The sequence below is a fragment of the Silene latifolia genome, chromosome X (assembly GCF_048544455.1).
Source record: "Silene latifolia isolate original U9 population chromosome X, ASM4854445v1, whole genome shotgun sequence".
Classification (NCBI taxonomy): Eukaryota; Viridiplantae; Streptophyta; class Magnoliopsida; order Caryophyllales; family Caryophyllaceae; genus Silene; species Silene latifolia.
Window position 1 is genome coordinate 187,516,310 of NC_133537.1, and position 24,727 is coordinate 187,541,036.

Genomic DNA, 24,727 nt, shown 5'->3' on the forward strand with positions numbered 1-24,727 from the left:
TACTCAAGTTGCCTAATATGTCTGGTGGACAAGGTTGTGGAGAGGGTGAGAAGATTGGGGGCTAGGAAGCTGTCTTATGTAGGTAGGACAGTTCTCATTAAAGCTGTGCTATCAACTCTCCATAGCTACTGGGCTCGCATTTTTATTTTGCCTAAGACAGTCATCAGGAAGATAGAAGCCATCTGCACGAAATTCCTTTGGCATGGTAATGAGATGAAGGAAAGCCCCTCCCTAGTTGCTTGGGAACACATATGTAAACCCTTGAAACAGGGTGGATTAGGCATTAAGGATTTGCATTGTTGGAATATTGCCACCATAGGGAAATATGCCTGGTGGGTGGCTAACAAGGAGGATCATCTATGGGTTAGATGGGTCCATGCAATTTATATTAAGCAGCATCAATGGCAGGAGTATAAACCAGGAATTGGTAGCAGTTGGGCTTGGAGGAAGATCTGTCAAGCTAAAGACAGACTTCAGCATTTGATTTTCCCCCCTGGTTCTGCTTATAGCATTAAAGATGGATATAAATGGCTCAAGCCTGATAGTGAGAACGTTCCTTGGTATCCCTGGATGCTCAATAAGTGGATTTTGCCCAAGCATAGCTTCTTGTGTTGGCTAGTGGCTCGTGGGAGACTACTAACACAGGATAGACTTGTCACTCTGGGTGTGCTCAGTCAGAATGTCTGTTATCTCTGTGGTTTACAGGAGGAGAGTCATCAACACTTATTCTTTGAATGTATTTACAGCATGAAGTGCATTCGAGCTGTGAGTGCCTGGTGTATGGTTGAACTGCCACATAGGTACTGCATTCAGTGGTGGATTGAATGGAGGCAGTCCTCTTTGTGCAGGAAGAAGATTGTAGCTGTGATATTGGCTTGCAGTATGTACCAGATCTGGTATGCTCGAAATATTTGCAGACTTGAGGGTTATCTACAAAGACCAGGAAGACTTGGGCAATGTGTGAAGCAGGATTGCATTCGAAGAATGAAAAATTTAGTGTTTAAATGTAAGAACAGTAGAGTAATGCAATGGATTGATAATATTTTGTATTGATGAGCTAGTTGTAAGATAGCAAGTGATAGCTCAAAATGATGAAGATGTAATATGTAACTTGGTTTATGTTTATTAATGAAATCACTTACATTTTCCCCCCCAAAAAAAAAAGTAAGGCAATTTTGCCAATTCTCCAAGGGTCGAGTTTAGGAATGTTGTTTTTAGGCAGTTTTAGGAGTCCTCTTAGTCGGCCTACTCTACTATAAATAGAGGGCTTTGTATTCAGTTTTATTCATTGAATTGGAGAGTTAATTCAAGTTTTATACTTGTGTGTTCTAATTGCTTGCGAGTTATTAGATTTATTATTTCGTTCTTGCGAGGGTGAGATAATACACATTCATCCTTGCGAGGTTAGGTGCCATTCGTGTTCAGTTTCGAGTTCCTTGCGAGGGAGGAGAGTTGTTCACGTCATATCCTAGTTTTAGTTGAGGGGACTTGAGAGATTTTCACAACTAATTCATATCCTTTTTAATTTTCGTGCATATTTCATACAAAAAACACCAAAAACACTTTAATTTCGCTGCATTTTTATTATTTAAAAATAAAAACATCAAAATTCGAGTAGTTTTACATCAATTTGGTAAAACGTGTGGTTATTTTATATCAAAGAATGATACATGAGGGACATGAGTATAAGTTCAAAACGCAAGTTCAAGTCACTCTTGTCTTTCAGATTCATTCGCTTGATTTAAAAGCTCGATAACTCCGACAATATGGCTATTTTTGGTGTGATTTTTGTTGGAGTAAAAAGTACATGATGTTATCTTTCCAACAAGTGGTCATACGCCTTATTTAGTTAAGTAACGAAGGAGATATGATCATTTTAAGTTGAGCTGTTCAACTTCTACACGGGTGACGAACTGACTCAAGTTTACTTCCCTAAATCGAGTCTTATTATTATTTTCCTTATTTTATTTTGCCTAATAAGTTTAAGGTAGTTGATACCATCGTAGAGTACCAAAGATAAATTTATAATCCGAACTACTACTATAGATAGCGGCAGTCAGGGTCGAACCACTGAGAGGCGATGCAATTAATAGTTATCTAATTTTAGTCTAAAGTAACAGTTTGAGGGGGGGTTTTTATTTGAACAATTTTATGACTAAAGGTAACAAAATTAAAACTAAACTAAGGCAAGTAAATGAGAAATAGATGAAAATATATGAAATCAAATATTAAAGGGATGCTAAGATGGTTGGTTCACTGTAGTTTCGACGGCGGCAACTCTAGGTAAACTGTCTTAAGCATGTTAGACGGGAAAATAAAAAGTCCTCTCGGTACAATTTAACAGGTAGCAACCTTTCGGCCTAAGCTACGGGTCCCTAATCTCACTAATACTAACTTTCGTTCTTGATTAATGAAACTCAAAATCTAAATTAACTTATCTCTCGATCTTATTAATTTAGTCGTCTTAATTAAGTAGTCTATTTTCCTCCCCATCTTTCGATCTTGTCGGGTCGGTCAATTCCTAAGCATTCAACTAGTCGCGTGCACTCGATTCGTCAAATATAGCAATTAAATTAATTTAGTCGAAGCAAATCTAACACGCCCTGGTCGATCGACCATGTATGTCAGTCGATCGACCGGAGCCCGACAGCAGGTCACCTACGTCAAAGCCGTCTAACCTACAGATCCCCTACATCTTAACACGAAGGTTTTAGCTACTCATGATAGTGATAATAACAGCAATAAAATTAACTAATAAAGCAAACGAATTCATACTTAAATTAACTAAATAAATAACTATCATGAAACGATAATTTGGCTTTGGGAAATCTAAACTAGCAATTCTAACTACGGAGGAATTAAAGCAACAAACTGAACAAAGGAACAGAAGAATACCGTAAGAAGAATTGAACAGGAAAGACCAAAACCAAACGCGGAAAGTAAACTTTATTGACGGAGAATTAAAATAAACTAATTAATAGTTCAACCTTTGTGTGATGAACCCTAATTGTTTCCCTAAAATTCGATGATCATCTTCTGAAACCTAAAGTTACGTTATATAGATAGTCTTACGTAACTTTTATTCCTAAAACCTAATTACATTGGGCTTTCTCGTTTTCCAAATTTGCGTCAGAATCACGGTGTGGTCGATCGACCACTAAGACCAGTCGATCGACTGAACCTCGCTGAACAGTAGCTTCTGATCTATTTCAGGAATCGCGCTCTGGTCGATCGACCATGTAGGTAAGTCGATCGACTGCTCTAGCTGGTACTTTGCTCCAAAAGCCTCGTAAAGTTGTCTTTCAGGCCTCGATACGCGCACCAAGTTTGCTACCCGAGTCTTTACCCCATGTCAAATGCAATGCTAAGTACTCGGGGACGGATTTCGTTCATTTCCCGCAGGATTCTTCACATTTCTGCAATATTACACAAAAACACGAAAGTAGACGGAAATAGGGAAAATTGTAGCATAAGCTACATAATTGAGCTCTCAAATGCGTGTAAAATAGGGTGTAAGACATCATATAAATGACACGCATCAGTAGTGCTGTTTATTTCCTTGTTGTTTCTTTCTTAATTTTAGCAAGTTGTAATAAGGCAATTTTGCCAATTCTCTAAGGGTCGAGTTTAGGAAAGTTGTTTTTAGGCAGTTTTAGGAGTCCTCTTAGTCGGCCTACTCTACTATAAATAGAGGGCTTTGTATTCAGTTTTATTCATTGAATTGGAGAGTTTATTCAAGTTTTATACTTGTGTGTTCTAATTGCTTGCGAGTTATTAGATTTATTATTTCGTTCTTGCGAGGGTGAGATAATACACATTCATCCTTGCGAGGTTAGGTGTCATTCGTGTTCAGTTTCGAGTTCCTTGCGAGGGAGGAGAGTTGTTCACGTCATATCCTAGTTTTAGTTGAGGGGTCTTGTGAGATTTTCACAACTAATTCATATCCCTTTTAATTTTCGTGCATATTTCATACAAAAAACACCAAAAACACTTTAATTCCGCTGCATTTTTATTATTCAAAAATCAAAACATCAAATAACGAGTAGTTTTACGTTAATTTGGTAAAACTCGTGGTTATTTTACATCAAAGTGTTACCAAAGCAGGTTTTAGTTTGTTTCTTAACAAAATTGTCTTGGGAAGTTCATAGTCATGTCTCGAAGGCAATTCAAACAATTTTGGAAGGAGTTCAAGGAATTTGAGAAACGATTATTGTGGAAGGATTTAGAAAGAGGTCTTGTCAAATTGTCGAACCAGATGGAGAAATTTGAGCGTGACTTTCATCAATCTTGTGAAAGAAAGAAACAAGCGACAAAGACCGAGTCTTTTGATGTTTTTCACAAGGAACAAGAAGTGACGCATCTAGAAGACGTGGAGAAGTTGATGCCTGATCTTATTGAAACAAACGGTCCAGAAGACTGTCAGATTCCGAATGATGAACCAGTAGAAAACGAGATTATCACATATATTGTTGAACCGTTGTGACGATGATCAAGAAGAGTTGGTGGTTTGCAACTTACACCTCCAAGCTGATCTAATAAAGGAGGAAGAGGTTAAGTCTTTTGAAGTTGTGCATGAAGAAGAAGAAAATGTGATTGAAGATGAACTATTTTCTTTTGAGGATGAATCTCATATAGAAGATACTTCGTTATTTGATCCCAACCTACTGATTATTTTTGACAAAGAATTCAAAGAAGTTCGTGAAGAAACTGATGTGGAGGAAAATGATCATAGAGGTTATGACAATGCAAGTCATGATGATCTTAATCCTATGCCAATCTTAAAACATGACTTTTTGGATAGTAAAATTAATTTGGATTTTCAAGTAAAAGAACCTTATAAATCACCAATTGATAAATACATTGATAGGAAGTTATATGGTGAGAACTATCAATATTATTTCTTTTTGAATTCGATTCTTATAGATCCTCATGATGATCTTGTTGTTTCGATCAACTATTATTCGGATTTTGCTACAATTGTGCACGGAGGGTGGTGGGGTGAAAAGCACAATAAAATAAAGCACAAGAGAGAAAGGCACAAACCCAAGAGGACTTTCGCTTATGATGCTTGCTGCAACTACAAATCAAACAAGCATACAAGATTTGTGTTTGATCCTGGAGGGCCTGATGATGAAAATTTCAACTTCAAGATTTTGACGATTCGAGGACGAATCTTTTCGAAAAAGGGGAGAATGATACATGAGGGACATGAGTATAAGTTAAAAACGCAAGTTCAAGTCACCCTTGTCTTTCAAATTCGTTCACTTGATTTAAAAGCTCAATATCTCCAACAATATGGCAATTTTTGGTCTGATTTGTTGTTGGAGATAAAAATACATGATTTTAGCTTTCCAACAAGTGGTCATACGCCTTATTTGGTTAAGTAACGAAGGAGATATGATCATTTTAAGTTGAGATGTCCAACTTCTATGCGGGTGACGAACTGACTCAAGTTTACTTCCCTAAATTGAGTCTTATTATTAGTTTTCTTATTTTATTTTGCCTAATAAGTTTAAGGTAGTGTTGTTTATTTCCTTGTTATTTCTTTCTTAATTTTAGCAATTTGTAATAAGGCAATTTTGCCAATTCTCTAAGGGTTGAGTTTAGGAAAGTTATTTTTAGGCAGTTTTAGGAGTCCTCTTAGTCGGCCTACTCTATTATAAATAGAGGTCTTTGTATTCAGTTTTATTCATTGAATTGGAGAGTTAATTCAAGTTTTATACTTGTGTGTTCTAATTTCTTGTGAGTTATTAGATTTAATATTTCGTTCTTGCGAGGGTGAGATAATACACATTCATCCTTGCGAGGTTGGGTGCCATTCGTGTTCAGTTTCGAGTTCCTTGTAAGAGATGAGAGTTGTTCACGTCATATCCTAGTTTTAGTTGAGGGGTCTTGTAGCAGGAGCTGATTCAAGGGTTCCTAATTCTGATCAGGTCACAGTCCAAGTCCCTGCAACATCCATTGAACCACCCCCAACTCAGCCAGTCAAGCGGTTCACCAGGTCCAGTTATCAGCTGCCTATATGGCCAGCTGAGGCAGGCCTCAACTAAAAGTCCAAGCTATCTCCCTAAACATCCTGCCAGTCATCCTAAAATACAATTTAATTCAGCAGAAATCCCATCAAAAGGAAAGCAAGGCAGTCACATGTTGAAGTTAAAGCATAAAGCAACATTTCTTTATTTGGTGAGGCAATTGTGAGGCTCCTTGAAAAGAGTTGCTGCAAATTTTTCCACAAAGCCTGCCATAGATAACAACAAGAAGCCTTGACTTCGGCTAGCCACTAAATGAACAGCATACTGTGCACAAGAGGACAACTGACAGTGACAGCCTGCAGCCATGCTTTATTTCAGTCTGTTATACCCAATTGCTTTTGTTTTTCACTTGTTCACTTTATTTACCAGCTTGTAAGATAATTTATGTTGTTTTTATTCATCTTAGATTAATTCTGGACCATTGGATGCTAGGGTTTCGAATTGTAATGCCAAGACAAGGCCTATATAAGAGCCTGTGTCTCACCTGTATGAAGCAGATTATTTTTGAATGAAAAATAGCCTTGAGACTTCTCTCATTTTCTTTCAAACTTGTGTTAAAATGTAGTTTGGAAACCTGGCCTGATAATTAACCTATGAACTCTGTGGTTAATTGATCAAAGTCAGTTTGACATCATTAAGTTGAACCTGTGTCTATCTGTGGTTCAGTTTAATTGTGTTGAGCAAAGTTCAACTTTAATCCTGTGTTAATCTGTGGATTTGAGTCTAAAATTTGTTAAGTTATAATCTTAAATTTCCTGTGAATTATCTATGGGAATTTAGGGTCATAGCTATATCCCTGAGTCCTCATACAAGTCACATAATCAATTGAATCAGTCTGTCTGTAATCTCAGAATTTCGGGCTGTTTCAGGTAGCATTAAAAATACTTAGAGTTCTCCAAAATTCATGAAATTTGGCTCAGTCACAGTTTATTATTCACAGTAAATTACCACAAATTTTCAAAAAATTTCAAGGTTTTTGATATTCTTAAAGTGTCCTGCAAGATCCAGTGTATTGTTGCCTATCCATAAGGTTTACACTGCAATTTTGGTTATCAGAGCTCAGGTTTAACACAATTCCACCTTTGTGTTAGTCTTGGGTTGAGAGAAGCTGTGAGATCATTATCCCTACCTACATTAAAAACACAAAAACAACCATGAGTGAAGAGAGACTTTTGGGAAATAATCTGTATACTTCCCTTATTATTAAGGATTATAACGAATTTTATGATGACGATAACTAGTCATAAAATAAAATACATAAACAAAAGAAGAGGATTCAGAAATAGCCTTCGGTCCTAGCAAATACGGCCTAAGAACAATATCAAAGTAGATATTCGCCTATCAGTTGCACCCAAGACGATATGAGATATGCCCTATTGATTATGCTAGAATCGATCTAAAATTTTCTGTAAAATTTAGGTTTTTGTGTTTTTTTTTTCTGATGAGAAGAGGCAAGAGAATGAGTAGAAAAATTAGGTCAGAATGATAATCTCCCTCTCTCCCTATAAACCGTGTATAAGGAGTTAATTAGGGTAGATTATCTTCTTTTAATTTTTGGCCCATTTGACCGAAATAAGGAGTATATTTCCTTATTTTCGGTTAATCCAAAAATGTATAAAATGTGTTAAATTATCATCTAGTGAGGATCGAACCCATGACCTCTTGGTTTGTGTACCCTCACTATTACCACTATGACACATTCATCTTGTTGATATTAAATATAACCGATTACATTTAATTACGAATTAACTGATTAATTCGTCCAAGCTAACATTACATACATTTAATTAAATATAACTTATTATATTCAATTTACGAATTGACAGTTAATTCGACTTAACTAATATTATTTAATCTTCATTAAATAATTGTCTCATCAACACATTGACTAACTGTTTAGTCATATTAGGCATCAATGTGATCATATTTCTATAACCACATTTCTCAAACACATCCTATAGGTGTGACCTTTAGGGACCAGTTGATCACCGCCATCTGTATGATAATAACGTCAAACTTTCTAGCAAGCCAACCGTTATTAGGTAAACGTTAATCAACTGATTAAAATACGAAGTATACCCTTGTGAACCTGTAAGAGATTTACAAATGTTATCACACTAATTTGTGGAGGACACAAGCTCCAACAAACTCCCACTTGTCCTCACAAGTGTATGTGCGATAACCGATTCTCATATCCTAAAATTTCTCCCACTCAATGTAAAACAATTTGCAAATCCGGATTCACAAAGGTCGAATTTTACAAGCAATCTGTATCAAGAGTGGTTTCCCCGACTAGAGAGTAACTTAACTGATAAACGAATCATCATTCGAGCATGGCCATGCATTTCAGTTACAACTCCTCGAGTGGCCCTGAAAAATTCAGTAATTCAGTTCCACGTAATCACGGATCAGGTTGTCAGTACAATCCACATGAAAAACAAAATATTATAATAAAACGATGAGGTTATAAATAGTATATGAAAAAGATAATGTATCAAATCCATAATCAAGTACTACAACTCAGGAACACGTTTAATTCCCATGGAATTAACGTGCCCTACATGCTTATCATAATTCAACGGTTTAGTGAGAGGATCCGCGATGTTATCATCCGTCGCAATCTTGTCTATCACTATCTCCTCTTGCTCCACGTAATCACGGATCAGGTGAGCTTTCCGATGTACATGTCTAGATTTGTTGCTAGACTTTGGCTCCTTAGCCTGGAAGATGGCACCTCTATTGTCACAATAGATGGTGATCGGGTCATTCGAACTCGGAACTATCGTAAGTCCTTGTAAGAATTGACGCATCCATATCGCTTCCTTTGCTGCCTCCGAAGCGGCATAGTACTCGGATTCAGTAGTAGAATCTGCTACAACACTCTGTTTGGAACTCTTCCAGCTGACCGCGGCACCATTAAGAGTGAAGACGAACCCGGACTAAGATTTTGAGTCATCTCGATCCGTTTGGAAGCTAGCATATGCGTAACTGATTGCGCATAGCTTAGTATCGCCTCCATAAGTCAATACCCAATCCTTAGTCCTCCGTAGGTACTTAAGGATGTTTTTAACAGCTATCTAGTGTGTTTCACCTGGAGTCTTTTGGTACTGACTCGTCATACTAAATGCATATGCCACGTCTGGACGTGTGCATATCATGGCATACATGATCGATCCTATTGCAGATGCATAAGGAACACGACTCATGCGCTCAATCCCTTCAGGCATCGTCCGTGACTGAGACTTGCTCAACTGCATCCCAGTCATCATTGGAAGGTTCCCCATCTTGGAGTTGGTCATGCTGAAATTCTCAAGAATCTTATCCAAATAAGACTCCTGACTAAGTGATAACGTCCGTCGTGATCTATCTCGGTAGATACGGATTCCCAAAATGCGTTGTGCCTCACCCAGATCTTTCATCTGGAAATGGTTCTTCAACCATTCTTTAACCGAAGATAGGAGAGGAATGTCATTCCCAATCAAGAGTATGTCATCGACATACAATATGAAGAAAACAATCTTGCTCCCACTCGACTTTATATATAAGCATGGTTCCTCGACCGATCGAGTGAAACCAAACTCTTTTATCACCTGGTCGAAACGATGATTCTAACTCCGAGAAGCTTGCTTAAGTCCATAAATAGAACGCTTAAGCTTGCATAATTTCTTAGGATGTTCAGGATCTATGAAACCTTCGGGTTGCACCATGTACAACTCTTCCTCCAAATAACCGTTTAAGAAGGCGGTTTTCACATCCATTTGCCAAATTTCATAATCATGAAATGCGGCTATCGCTAAGATTATCCGAATGTAACGTAGCATGACTACAGGTGCAAAAATCTCATCATAATGCAATCCGTGCACTTGAGTGAAACCTTTTGCCACAAGTCGTGCCTTATAGGTTTCTGGTTGCGCGTCTACAGAACGCTTTATTTTGTAAAGCCATTTGCCTTTGTAGAGGTTTTACCTTATTAGGTAAATCAACTAGATCCCATACGTCATTCTCATACATGGAGTCCATCTCGGATTGCATGGCTTCGAGCCATAGCTTTGAGTCGGAACAGGTCATAGCACCTTTATAGGTAACGGGTTCATTACTCTCTAGGAGTAAAACGTCATTCTCCTCGACCATACCAATGTATCTGTCCGGAGGATGAGAGACTCTACCCGACCTCCTAGGTTTCTCAGGAATATTAACCGTATCATCAGTTGGAAGAACAACTTCCTCCATCCGTTCCTCGGTTGTTGGTTCTGGAATCTCCGACAGCTCGAAGGTTCTATTACTTGTCTTGTTCTCGGGAAATTCTTTCTCTAAGAACGTCGCACTAGCCGCAACAAAAACTCGATGTTCGGTAGGCGAATAGAAGTAATGACCAAATGTTCCTTTTGGATAACCTATAAAGTATGTCTTGACCGATCGCGGGCCAAGCTTATCCTCGTGTCTCCACTTGACATAAGCCTCGCAGCCCTAAACCCGAATAAAGGACAAGTTAGGGACCGTTCCCTTCCACATTTCATTTGGAGTCTTGTCGACAGCTTTAGACGGACTTCGGTTAAGTATAAGAGCAGCTGACAAAAGAGAAAAACCCATAATGAATCAGGCACTACGGTGTGACTCATCATGAATCGAACCATATCAAGTAAGGTTCGATTTCTCCGTTCGGACACACCATTCAATTGAGGTGTTCCGGTGAGTTAATCAGTAAAACGATTCCACGATCTTTCGGTGTTGATCAAACTCATTTGAAAGATATTCACCACCCCGATCCGAACAGTGCTTTAACCTTTCTACCCAGTTGGTTACGTACCCTGTTCTCCGGTATTCCTTGAATTTCTCAAAGGACTCACTTTTATGCTTCATTAAGTAGACATATCCGTATCTACTCAAATCGTCCGTGAAAGTGATAAAATATCTATAGCCATCTCTAGCGGTAATTGACATAGGTCCACAAACATCAGTTTGTATGAGTCCTAATAGGTCACTAGCGCGCATTCCAACACCTTTGAAGGAAATTCGAGTCATCTTGTCAATGAGACATGATTCACACGTGCCATATGTAGAAAAATCGAATGCGGGAATAGTCCCATTATCGACGAGTTTCTTCACGCGTTTCTCATTTATGTGTCCCATTCGACAATGCCATAGATAGGTTTGATCTTTGTCACCAACCTTTATTTTCTTATTATTCACCTGTAATACTTCTGCGGTTTGGTCTAAGATATAAATTCCATTCATGGAAACTGCTTTGCCATAAATCATTTCATTGAAAGAGAAAATACAGCTATTATCCTTTATTGAAAATGCAAAACCGTCTTTAGCAAGTACGGAAACAGAAATAATGTTCTTAGACAAACTGGGTACATAGTAACAGTTATTTAAAAATAACTCAAAACCACTAGGGAGTTGGATTACATATGTTCCCTTCGAGACAGCAGCAACTCGTGCTCCATTCCCGACACGCAGGTCCACATCACCTTTTTTGAGAGGTATGATGTTCTTTAGGCCCTACAAGTGATTACACAGATGAGAACCACAACCAGTATCTAGTACCCAAGTTCCTAAACTTGCATGGTTAATCTCAATCATATGAATATAAGATGACATACCAACAGGAGCGACGCGGCCTGCTTTGATGTCCTCACGGTAGACGGGACAGTTCCTCGTCCAATGTCCAGTCTTGTTACAATGGTGGCACTCTATGTCACCGCCCTTGCTCTTTGCCTTGCCCTGTGAGCCACTAGTCTCACCAGGCGCACTCTTACCGTTTCCTGGCTTCTTAAACTTTGGCTTACCTACAGCTAGGTCGCCATGAGCCTTGCCCTTACCTTTACCCTTGTTGTAAATCGTGAGAACATCCTACTTCATGCTTCCACTCAATTTCATATCCTTCTCGGTCTGTACGAGAATGGAGTGTAGCTCATGAGGACTCTTTTTCAAGTCATTCATGTAATAGTTCGCCCTGAAAAGGGAAAACCCATCGTGAAGAGAATGAAGCATTTGGTCAATGACAATGCTCTCACTGATTTTACAATTCAGTGCCTCCAGCTTCTCGACATTCTCAATCATGTGAAGAATGTGTGGGCTAACCGGTTGGCCCTTCTGGAGTTTCGCATCAAAGAAGCGACAGGTATGCTCATATGTAACGATTCTCGGTGCTTTTGAGAACTCGTTAGTGAGCGTAGTGAAAATCTTGTTTGCACTTTGGGCAATGAAGCGTCTCTGCAAATTGGTTTCCATTGCAAAGATGAGTACGTTCTTTATCGCACCCACTTCCATAACGAAATCACTATAAGCCAGTGACTTGTTGACTCCTACATTGGGGTCTGGGTTGACCGGTATTGGCTCAGTTAAGTACTTGAGCTTACCGTCAGCAATGGCAGCATTCCGTAGTGCTGCCTCCCAGTCCGCAAAGTTGGACCCGTCATTTTTCAGACGTGTGAACTGATTCATCTGGTCCATGAATATTTTTAGCCAGGACGCGCGATCAAGTGTGGCACTAGGCATTGGGATTGCGTTATTTCCAGCCATTTGTTTGTAACAGTATTATCAAAAATAATCGTGTTCTACACTGTGAAAGAAGAATAAAAATAATAAGCATGTGCATCGTATTGATTTTAAGTCTAATGAACTAAAGTCATAACGCGAAGACTCAAAACATTTATACAATTGACCTCCCTCAAGAATTATATAAATGATCCCAAGACTCAATTCTCTGTAAATTGATAAGCTAACCTTTTAGCTAATTCTACCGTTAGAATTCTTGGTCGATAAATTTCTGTAAATTCTATCTTTAGTCCATCATAATCACGAGAAACTCTTCGGACTATGATGTTGAGGTAAACTAAGTCAACACAACTACTTACCCAACGTAGAAGGAGTCATATTATGCCTACCGACGAAGAAGGGATTCATAGTTGTTTTCCCTTATAAAGACTAATCTCAATTTCCGTTTTAGAGGAAGATCCCATCAACTTTATTTTAATTTATTTTAAGTGAACTAATATCTAGCATGTGAGAATGAATAAACTAAGGTGATGGCTTAAAGACAGTGACATCTGCATGTCCATGAAAACTAACACACAACCTATATAAGTCAATTTTAATGCATTTTAGTAGTAGGTGGTTTGGTTTTAGGCGGATTATGATGCATAAACTAACATGTTAATGAAAAACAATAGAATGAAAAACGTAAAAACAATAAAAGTCCTAGTGTGGCATATCCTATCAAAATGAACATTAAATACAAGTTTGGAATCCATCCTTGGACCCGAGAAGCTTGTCTTGATGTTTCATCTTGATCCACGTAGCGGGAGTGAGCTCCAATCTCCATCTTTAGTCTTCTTTGAAATTACAATAATTAAAATTACATAATAAACCTATTTATTACAATCTAATTTCAAACCCAAAACAAAAAAAGGAGATTCGAGATCTCATAATTACATAAAAATCATGTTTCCTTCATTACGAAAACATAATTTGACTAAGGCCACACTAAGTATTACAATTTACAACCGATTGCAAAAATAAATACGTAAATAAAATTCATTCATTCGATTCATTCAACAAAATTAAAATGCATCAACTAAAATTAAATTAAACATACATGACACAATTCCTTAATTATGTTGATTAATTTATCCAAACCACCTATTTAAATCAAATTAAGTGACAATTCCTCATATAATCACATTAATTTCATTCTTAATCCAAATTAAACTTGTAATATGAATTCAATCCGTCAAAATTTTAAACTTCTTTAAAATAATTCGGTATCTTTTAATTGTGAACCGTTTCACAATAACTAATTGGCCAAAATCAAAACAAAATTAAAAAAAGACTTTTTTCCTTCCTTTTGGGTCTCGGCTAAAAGAAAAACAAAAAAAAAATTCAGGGTTTTAAAAAAAAACTGCCCAATTTTTTTTTTTAATTCGGCAATTAGGCCAAATAAAACAAGAAAAAAACCTTCCTTTTTTTTCGGCATTTCAGGAAAAATAAGACAAAAAAAATAGTTTTTTTTTTCTTTCTCACGGCAAACCCTAAAAAAAATGAGCCGTCAAAATTTTTTTTTTCTTTTGCGGCAAAAAGCCCTAACACAAAAAAAATTTGATGAAGAAAAATGTTTACAGTTGCTAATAGAACATGATTTAGCAAATGAATTAATAAACATGATTAATCGTATATGGTAAAAACTATATAGCAAAAACAAGTCCTTGTATCATCGACATGACGATTATATTTGCATTTTAACTTAATCTGCATTAAATCAAAATCTACCAATTCTTCATATGATAATTTTAACTGATTAAAACAATGATATGAAAAACGAAATCGGAAATAAATCATCAAACAAAAGAAACAAAAAACAAAAACAGGCCGGAAAAAAAAATTCTCTCGGCAAAAAAAAATTTAGCCGAAAACCCTAATTTTTTTTTTTTTCGAAATTCCTATGTTGTTTACATACAATTTTATGGAAATCATCAAAATTAAATTCGTGGCCTTTGCTCTGATACCACTTGTGCGAAATAATCTGTATACTTCCCTTATTATTAAGGATTATAATGAATTTTATGATGACGATAACTAGTCATAAAATAAAATACATAAACAAAAGAAGAGGATTCAGAAATAACCTTCGGTCCTAGCAAATACGGTCTAAGAACAATATCAAAGTAGATATTCGCCTATCAGTTTCACCCAAGACGATATGAGATATGCCCTATTGATTATGCTAGAATCGATCTAAAATTTTCTGTAAAATTTAGGTTTTTGTGTTTTTTTTCTGATGAGAAGAGGCAAGAGAATGAGTAGAAAAATTAGGTCAGAATGATAATCTCCCTCCCTCCCTATAAACCGTGTATAAGGAGTTAATTTGGGTAGATTATCTTCTTTTAATTTTCGGCCCATTTGACCGAAATAAGGAGTATATTTCCTTATTTTCGGTTAATCCAAAAATGTATAAAATGTGTTAAATTGTCATCTAGTGAGGATCGAACCCATGACCTCTTGGTTTGTGTACCGATTACATTTAATTACGAATTAACATATTAATTCGTCCAAGCTAACATTACATACATTTAATTAAATATAACTTATTATATTCAATTTACGAATTGACAGTTAACTCGACTTAACTAATATTATTTAATCTTCATTAAATAATTGTCTCATCAACACATTGACTAACTGTTTAGTCATATTAGGCATCAATGTGATCATATTTCTATAACCACATTTCTCAAACACATCCTATAGGTGTGACCTTTAGGGACCAGTTGATCACCGCCATCTGTATGATAATAACGTCAAACTTTCTAGCAAGCCAACCGTTATTAGGTAAACGTTAATCAACTGATTAAAATACGAAGTATACCCTTGTGAACCTGTAAGAGATTTACAAATGTTATCACACTAATTTGTGGAGGACACAAGCTCCAACAAGACTTGCTGGTATTGAGACCAGAATAGAAACACTTTCAGGAAATGTAGACATACTGCTCAATGCTGTTCATGTGGTGATGGAAAGGTTTCCAAACCATGATCCCAAGAGACAACCACCTCCAAGAGGAAGAGGCAGAGGCTTCTTTATGGGAGCAGGGAGAGGACAACCACCACCTGGTCATGAGTCAAATTCTGAGGATAGCATCAGAACACAAGAGGAGGCTTTTAAGCAAGCAGACAAGCATCTAAAGGTAGAAATTCCTGAATTTTCTGGTAGTCTTAACCCTGATGACTTACTAGAATGGATTAGGGATGTTGAAAAAATGTTTGAGTTCAAATATTACAATGGTGCTAAGGCTTGTAAAGTTGTTGTGTTAAAGTTAAAAGGTTATGCATCACTATGGTATGACAACCTTAAACATCAGAGGTTAAGGGAAGGGAAGGAACCCATTAGATATTGGTCTAAGCTTAAAAAGAAAATGCTGGATAAATTTGTTACTAAGGATTATACCCAGGATCTGTTCATTAAGTTGTCAAAGCTTAGGCAGGATGAGAGACCACTTGAGACCTATTTGAGAGAGTTTGAACAGCTAAACTTACAGTGTGAGATAAATGAGAAGCCTGAACAAAGGATTGCTAGGTTCTTAGAAGGGCTTGACAAGAACATTGCTACTAAGGTTAGAATGCAAACACTTTGGTCTTATGATGATGTTGTAAACATGGCACTCAGAGTGGAAAAAATGGGGAAGTCTAAACCTGCCACACCTAAACCCAAACTTGTCTTTAGACCCTACACTGATGTTAAGATTACTGAGACACCTAAATCAGTGTCCCAAACTGGAGGACACAAGGGGACGGCACCCATGTTCCCTAAGTCCAACCCACCTCTGACCAAAGAAAAGATCAAATGCTTTCAATGCCAAGGGTATGGTCACTTCAAGAAGGACTATCCTTCTAAGAGAGCATTGAAAACAATGGAAGTAGAGGAGTGGGAAAGAGAGGGTTCAGTTGAGAATGAGGAGGAGCAAGTGAATGAGGAGGCAACTCTTGCGGAGGAACCCAACCAGGAACAAGTCTTGGCTCACCCTGATACAGGCCATAGTCTTGTTTTGTGGAGGGTAATGCACTCTCAACAGGCACCATTGGAGGAGGATCAGAGATCCCTCATTTTCAGGAGTAGATGTATCATTCAAGGAAGGGTTTGTAATCTAATCATTGATGGTGGGAGTTGTACCAATGTGGCATCTGTCACCATGGTTATTAAACTCAATCTCAACTCCCAGGAGCATCCCAACCCTTACAAGCTCAGATGGTTAAACAAGGGAGCAAAAGTCAAGGTGGATAAACAATGCATGTGTAGATACCCAGTATCTGCTGAGACTCCAACAAACACCCGATGATTATCGGACTATAACGTGCTTTGGAATCGCGGCGTTTGATCAACAGTGACTTGCTCAAAGTAATCCCTTGGCCCATAGGTAGAAATCCTCTCTTGGAGTCTTTCATATTGAACCGGTCAAGAACTTTGTCAATATAAGCTTCTTGACTCAATGCTAGTATCCTCTTGGACCTATCCCTATAGATCCGGATACCCAAGATTCGTTGTGCCTCTCCCAAGTCCTTCATTTGGAAGTGTTTAGAGTAATGGAACATCATTCCCAATGAGCAATATGTCATCCACATATAGGACAAGGAATGCAACCTTACTCCCACTAAACTTCATGTATAAACACGGTTCTTCCACACTTCTAGTGAAACCATATTGTTTAATAACATGATCAAAGCGATGATTCCAACTCCTAGATGCTTGCTTAAGACCATAGATGGACCTTTTAAGCTTACACACCTTCTTAGGGTTAGATGTATCAACAAAACCTTCAGGTTGTATCATGTACACCTCTTCTTCTAGAATCCCATTCAAGAAGGCGGTTTTGACATCCATTTGCCAAATCTCATAATCATGAAATGCGGCAACCGCTAAGATTATCCTGATGGACCTAAGCATAGCGACTGCAGCGAAGGTTTCGTCATAGTGTAAATCATGAACTTAGGTGAAACCTTTTGCCACCAATCTAGCTTTGTAAACATCCACATGTTTATCCATGCCGAGCTTAATTTTAAATATCCATTTACACTGAAGGGTTCGCACTCCCTCAGGTAAATCCACCAAGTCCCATACTTGGTTCTCGTACATGGAATCCATTTCGGACCACATGTCTTCTAGCCAAAACGAGGAGTCGGGACTAGACATGGCCGATTTATAGGTAGTGGGTTCATCACTTTCAAAAAGTAAAAAAACACCATCCTCTTCGATGTTACCAAGGTAGCGATCAGGTGGATTAGAAATCCTACTTGACTTTCTAGGAATAATTACCGTTTCAGAGGAAGAGGGAATGCTATCGTCCACGTTCTCCTCTACCTCATTCTCGGTTTGTGGTTCTCGAACTTCTTCAAGTTCAAATTTTCTCCCACTCTATCTCCTAGAAATAAACTCCTTTTCTAGGAAGACAGCATCACAAGCCACAAACAATTTGTTCTCGTGTTTATTGTAGAAGTAATAGCCACGTGTTTCCCTTGGATATCCTACAAAAAGAAATTTGTCAGACCTGGGTGCAAGCTTATTGTCAGACTTGATCTTAACGTACGCTTCGCAACCCCAAATACACATGAATGACAAATGAGGGACTTTCCCTGTCCATATCTCATATGGAGTCTTATCGGCCGCTTTAGTCGGGCTTCGATTTAGTGAAAATACTGCAGACAAGAGGGCAAAACCCCAAAATGAACTAGGAAGCTCAGTTAGACTCATCATAGACCGAACCATATCAAGTAAAGTTCAGTTTCTCCTTTCGGCCACACCATTTAATTGCGGTGTGCCAAGAGGAGTCCATTGTGATATTATACCACAATCTTTTAGGTGTGAATCAAATTCAATATTTAAATACTCACCACCACGGTCGGACCGTAGGGTCTTTATCTTTTTATCCAATTGGTTCTCTACTTCATTTTGGAACTCTTTGAACTTGTCAAAGGCTTCACTCTTGTTCTTCATTAAGTGGACATACCCATATCTGCTTAAGTCATCAGTAAAAGTAATGAAGTAGTGAAAACCTCCTCTGGCAGTGATGGTTAATGGTCCACACACATCCGTATGTATGAGAGCCAAAACCTCACTAGCTCGTGTCCCTTTTCCCGCAAAAGGTGCACGAGTCATCTTGCCTAGAAGGCAAGACTCGCATGTACCATAAGATTCGAAACCAAATGGTTTGATCACTTTTGATGAAGCAAGTCTCTTAATGTGTCTTTCGTTTATGTGGCCTAAACGACAATGCCAAAGGTAGGATTCGTTTGGATCACCCATTTTGAGCTTTTTAGTTTCCACATGATAAACGTCATTAACATCATTTAAAACATAATTGCCTCCAATTGAAATGGCCTTGCCATAAACCACATCATTAAAAGAAAAAGTACAACACTTGTCCTTAATAATAAAACAAAAGCCTTCCGCGTCTAACGCGGAAATGGAGATGATGTTCTTAGTTAAAGTTCGTACAAAATAACACTTATTTAAGTACAACTCTAAACCACTAGCTAAGGTGAGCACATAGGTCCCCACGGAAACGGCGGCTACTCTAGCTCCATTACCTATGCGGAGATCCACATCACCTTTTGCTAGTGCTTGCACGTCCCTTAAACCCTGCAAATGGTTACAAAGGTGAGAGCCACATCCCGTATCAAGTAACCAAGTGGAAGTACAAGCATAATTAACGTCTATCACATAGAGAGACGAAATCATACCAATAGGCGTCACACGCCCTTCCTTGAGATCCTCTTAGTATTTTGGACAACTCCTCCTATAATGCCCCTTCCCATTACAATGGAAACATTCGGCCGCGGAGGGCTTGACACCTTTTGCCTTGGGATTGCCATTCTCAACGGCCTTCCCCTTTCCCTTGTCATTTTTATTTGACAGTTTCTTGAATTAGGACTTTTCCTTCCCTTTTCCTTTCTTGACTCCAAGGGACATGTTCTTTAACTTCATGGTTAAAACATCTCCTTTTTCACTCCCACTAAGCCTCCATATCCCTCTCCGCTTGGGTGAGGAGTGCATGAATTTCATGGTAACTCTTATCCATGTCATTCATGTTGTAGTTTACCCTAATGTGGGCAAACTTGGTGGGGAGTGAGTGGAGGATACGATCCACCACAAGAGTCTTAGGAATCTTACACCCTAGACGCTCTAGGATGTCAACATATTCGACCATTTTGAGTACATGGGGACAAACCTTTTGGCCCCTCTCAAGCTTAGCTTCAAAGAAGCGTGCCGCCGCATCGTATTGACGGACTTTTGGTGTTTGTGAAAATATAGTGATCATACGAGTGAAAATCTCGTATGCATTTAAAGAAATACATGATAGCTTGAGCTTTGGGGATATTGACCATATCAACACATTCTTGATATCATTCAACATCCTCACATAGTCATCATAGGTGGTCCGCACCGCCGATGAAGCTCTTGCGCCGGGCTCGATAGGAAGAGCATCGGTCAAGTAAGTGAGCACATTGTCGGACAACGCGGCACTTTTGATGTTGGATTCCCATTCAAGAAAGTTACTACCGTCATCTTTTAAAATACATTTGTCCATTACGGACCTTAGCCATGAATCTTTGCCTAGTGAAGTAGTCGATGGAGTTGATGAAGTTGCCATTGCGAATTAAAATTCTACAACAAAAAGGAAAAATTAACATTTATTGTTTTAAAAATTACTTGTAAGAACATGTTTAGCAAGTTTTAGAATTTATATAATGACCTCCCACTAAATTATATAAATGATTCCATGACCCAAATATTAAACAAAAATGAGCATCGCTTGGGCGAAACATCCCATAATTGCGTAAATTCGGTAAGTCACGTTGACCAATTCTACCTCTAGAACTCTTGGTCGACGAATTTCCTTAAATCCATCTACTAGCCCCGGAACACAAGACCGTCTTATATCCTGTTGAGTCCAACCAATTTTAGCGTGTGATAACCATTTACCACCCTACTTACCCAAGGTAAAAAGAGAACACCCCGCTTGGGCGAGCGTGGATCTAATGAACAAGAGATTCATAGGTGTTACTAATTTGTAAGGCTAATCTCAATTTTAGTTATGTGAGAGATCTTGTCAATTTAGTCATAAATTCCTTATAAGTGAATTAATTCGGGGAATGTAAATGACGTGAATTGACAACCGCGAAAATAAAATGCATGTGAATGGCGATTTTGGCATGCGCGAAAATAAAACAAGCAAACATGTAAGCATATGAATAAATCCTAGTATGGCCACCTAGTTAATAAAAACTAGTCTATTACATTTCGGAAACCAACTCCTTGGTCCCTTGCCTCTTCGTTCCATAAGTGGCTCTTCCTTGTGGGATTTGGAACACCTTCCAAAAATAGACTCCGTCTCGTTGTAATCCGTCTTTTGGAAACGCCGGTAAAAATAACTATTACAATTAAATTACATAGCTATTCCTATTATATATTAATAAATAAAATAAATAAAGATATTAATTAATTACAAACCGACGATACGAGATCGTATTTAATTACAAACAAATCGATATTCCCATTCATTTCGGGTAATAACGATTAAAATTAACTAGGTCATACTAGGTACATCAAGATAAATAATTTAAATAAATGACAATCATTCATTCAACTTAAATAAATATGCTTAAAATGCTGTAAAATTGATGCCAAAATCGCCTTATCTATCATTCGTTGGTATCCATCTCGGTTTTTGTGGATTTAATCGATTTTTAACATGTAAAAATCAATAATCAACTGTTAAATCTCATTTAAGTCCAAACTAAATGTCCAAAATGTTTTGAACCTCAAAATTAGTCCTCATTAATTTTATGATAAATAATTAGTTTGATTTGGTGATATTTTGCTAACTTAATCGATAAAATCATAATATTTAAGTAAAAATCCAAAATAATTGAAACAATACCCAAAAATTGAAAAAAAAAATTTAGTATTCTGGAACACTCCCAAGAACACAAAAATGTCAGAAAAATTGCCCAAAAATTTCGGATAAATTTTATGAAGAAAAAGATCGATATTTATCGGTTTTTAACCACTAAAACCAATAAACATCAAAACAAAGTGAAAACATACATGCAAAATCACTTTTAATATTTAAATAATATTTTTAAATGTACATAAATTTATCATGGGCAGAATCAAATGTTTCGAGATTATGATTAATTAATTTCACTTTTATCGACTTTTATCTCATAAAATCAATAAACATGCAAACAAATTCGAACCAACCTTCAACGTTTTGCATACAATCAGTAGAAAACATGCATGAAATACCATAAATAATGCATGCACCGAATCAACTTTTAACTATTTTTAGTCAATTTTTAACTAAAATACGGCATTTTGACTCGGTTTTCTATCAAAAATCATTAAAAATAGCAAAATAACTTCAAAACTCACCAATAAATACCACAAACCTTTTCAGATCAGTAGGTATGCATGTCCCAAAAATTTCGTGCTAAAACCTCTTCTAACACAATTTTTGAGTTTTTATAAATTATCTCATAATTCATTAAAATGCTTAAAATCAACATGCAAATTACAAGCCTAAGCGCTGATACCACTTGAAAGTTCATAGATCCATATTAGACTCTCTAATAAAAATTAAATTATCTCATAATTTGTCATTTAGGTGATCTATGTAACATGCATGCTAATATGAAAGCATAAAAATGAAAGTATAAGGAAAAACAATTTCCTTACATTGATTTTGTGGTAAAAAGGGCACAAAATAGTTCACCTTACTAGCTTGTTCTTGAGCTTATTCCAAATGGATGATCCTCCTTACTAATATTCAAAGAGAAGATCTCCTTCTTGTTCCACCCAAGAACTTACCCAAAAATAATAACAAGTATTGAACTAGAACTTGTTAATATTATACCCTTGATATTATTTGTAATGTTACTAACTCTCTTAGTAATAAAATTTATTTACTTAACAATCTTAGTAAAGATGGATAATTATTTTTAGAGAGATGAATGATATTGTTCACATGCAAAACATAAGTGAATGTTGTAGTGTAGAAATGAACAAAGGGTGGAGTATAAAGGAAGGGAAAAGTGGTGGGTGGAAGGAGTGTTGGAGTGGACAAATTTTGTCTTATATTTTTCATCTTACATCACATGCAAAATCTTATATAAGATAAATTATGGTAGTATACAAAATAAGGTGAAATGATTATGTGAGTAATCATCCACTACTCTTATTTTACACGGTCCACTTGCCCATTTACGGGTCCATGTTGGTTCTTATATTTGTCGCACAAATACGTGTAATTTTTATTTTAAACATCGTTTCATGTTTAAATACTTCCATAATTAATTCGTCCAATTCACTCCGTAAATATACGTGTACCACTACACATATTATTTACGTACTAATATTAATCACATTAATCAATTAGTACAATTTTAGTAAATTAATAGTTAATTAACTAAAACCCGTCTCCTAAAATTTATTATTCAATTATCACATAATTAAATAATAACTGCCGCTCCTCGAGTTCGCAACTCGAAATCTCTCTAAAAATAATTGACTAACTTTTTAGTCTTTAAATCAAGGGACTAAATAAATTGTATCTCATACAATTAATTAGTTATCAATTGGGGTTCGTTCCTATAGGTGTGACCGAAAGGGGTCAGTTGATCACCGCCGTCTCACGACAATAACGTCAAACTCTAGTCAGCCAACCGTTATCGATTTACGTTAATCAACTGACGAGGATCAAATAATTAAATATCTGATGATATTCCATTAATGAGATTTATTATGTTAACGCACTATTGTGGAAGACACTAACTCTAACACACAGATCGGCCGGGCTTGCAGGTGGGCCATGTCCTGGGGAAAACTAGGACACTTATGTCTTTGTGATCCCTAGATGGTGAGACTCGAACGAGGTCTTGGTTGGAATGCATTAATTGATATTACGGTCACGGTCGAGTTCCTTGTCCGGGCCCATAACCTAACCCTTTTCGACCAATTGGCTCGTCTCGTCGGCGTGAGTTTTCTCATCCCCGCGTTTCGAATCCCGATTGAGTCAAGCATACCGTTGACGGTACACATTACTATTTCGTCAAAGAGCTTTCATCACCTTCGAGGACGAGGCTAGGGCACGCTCCTTACACATTTTGTTTGGATTGGTATCCCTCTCGCAAATCGGGGTTTGATTGCTTGGTGTGTAACCCACTCTTCTAAGCCAAAACCCGTGTCAGCATGATGCATAATATAATGAAACTATGAGTGCTTATGTGCTACGTGATCGCAAGTCCTTCCATGTCATTTCAAACTTTCAAAAAACACCTTTTTGCGCCGTTATAATGGTCGTTCCAAACCTCGGTCTTTCGCCGACCGTTGCACGCCTTTCTTAGGCCGTCGTAATGAAGATTTTAAAAACCCGGTTTTTATAACCATTTCAACACGCCTTTCTAGGCCGTCGTAATGACGATTTTCAAAACCCGATTTTTATGACCATTTCAACACGCCTTTCTAGGCCGTCGTAATGACGATTTTTCAAACCTGGTTTTTATAACCATTTCAACACGCCTTTCTAGGCCGTCGTAATAACGATTTTCAAACTCGGTTTTCTACAACCGTTTCAAATCACCTTTTTACGCCGTTATAATCGCCGCGTCTAGACACGGATTTTAACCCGTTTCACACCGACAATGGCTTTTTCAAATTCCGAGAAAAGCACACACCCTTTTCTCGAGACACTTTCGAGATCCCGAGGACCATACACCGTCCCCGAGACCTCTTCAAACATTTCAAACTCGATTTTCAAAACATACAATTTTGAATTTCAAAAACCGTCTTGGGAAACAGTACATTGTTTTCCGAGCCGACTCAAACTCAAAACCGTCTTTTGCAAATAAACTTAAGACAACCCTTTCAACTGACCAACTTGCGGAGATCTCTATCTTCGGAAGCCGTCCATAAAGCGACAAATGAATCTTTTGAAAATTTCTATTTTCGAAAATTTCAGTCCATCATTCCAATTCCACCTCGTGTCTATCGAGTCGAAGCAAACATACTTATCGGTCATTACTTATGAGTCGTCTCACCATGAGACTCGTCCAATGGCGTCACGCCACTACATTGGATGCGTGTCAAAAGTTCGGTCAACACCGTCACGTCATAAATTGAGTCGGCACCGAGGAACCAC

General features: G+C 37.5%; 1 protein-coding gene across 1 annotated transcript; it reads left to right on the plus strand.

Moving 5' to 3' along the window:
* The first annotated feature begins 213 nt into the window (after positions 1-213).
* Positions 214-1,053, plus strand: LOC141618932 (uncharacterized). The gene has a single exon (XM_074435989.1). The coding sequence runs from the start codon at positions 214-216 to the stop codon at positions 1,051-1,053; it is 840 nt and encodes a 279-aa protein (XP_074292090.1).
* Positions 1,054-24,727: the final 23,674 nt, after the last annotated feature.

Bases quoted from the DNA above. Each gene is read 5' to 3' on its own strand.
- LOC141618932 (XM_074435989.1), top strand. From the start codon at position 214: ATGAAGGAAAGCCCCTCCCTAGTTGCTTGGGAACACATATGTAAACCC.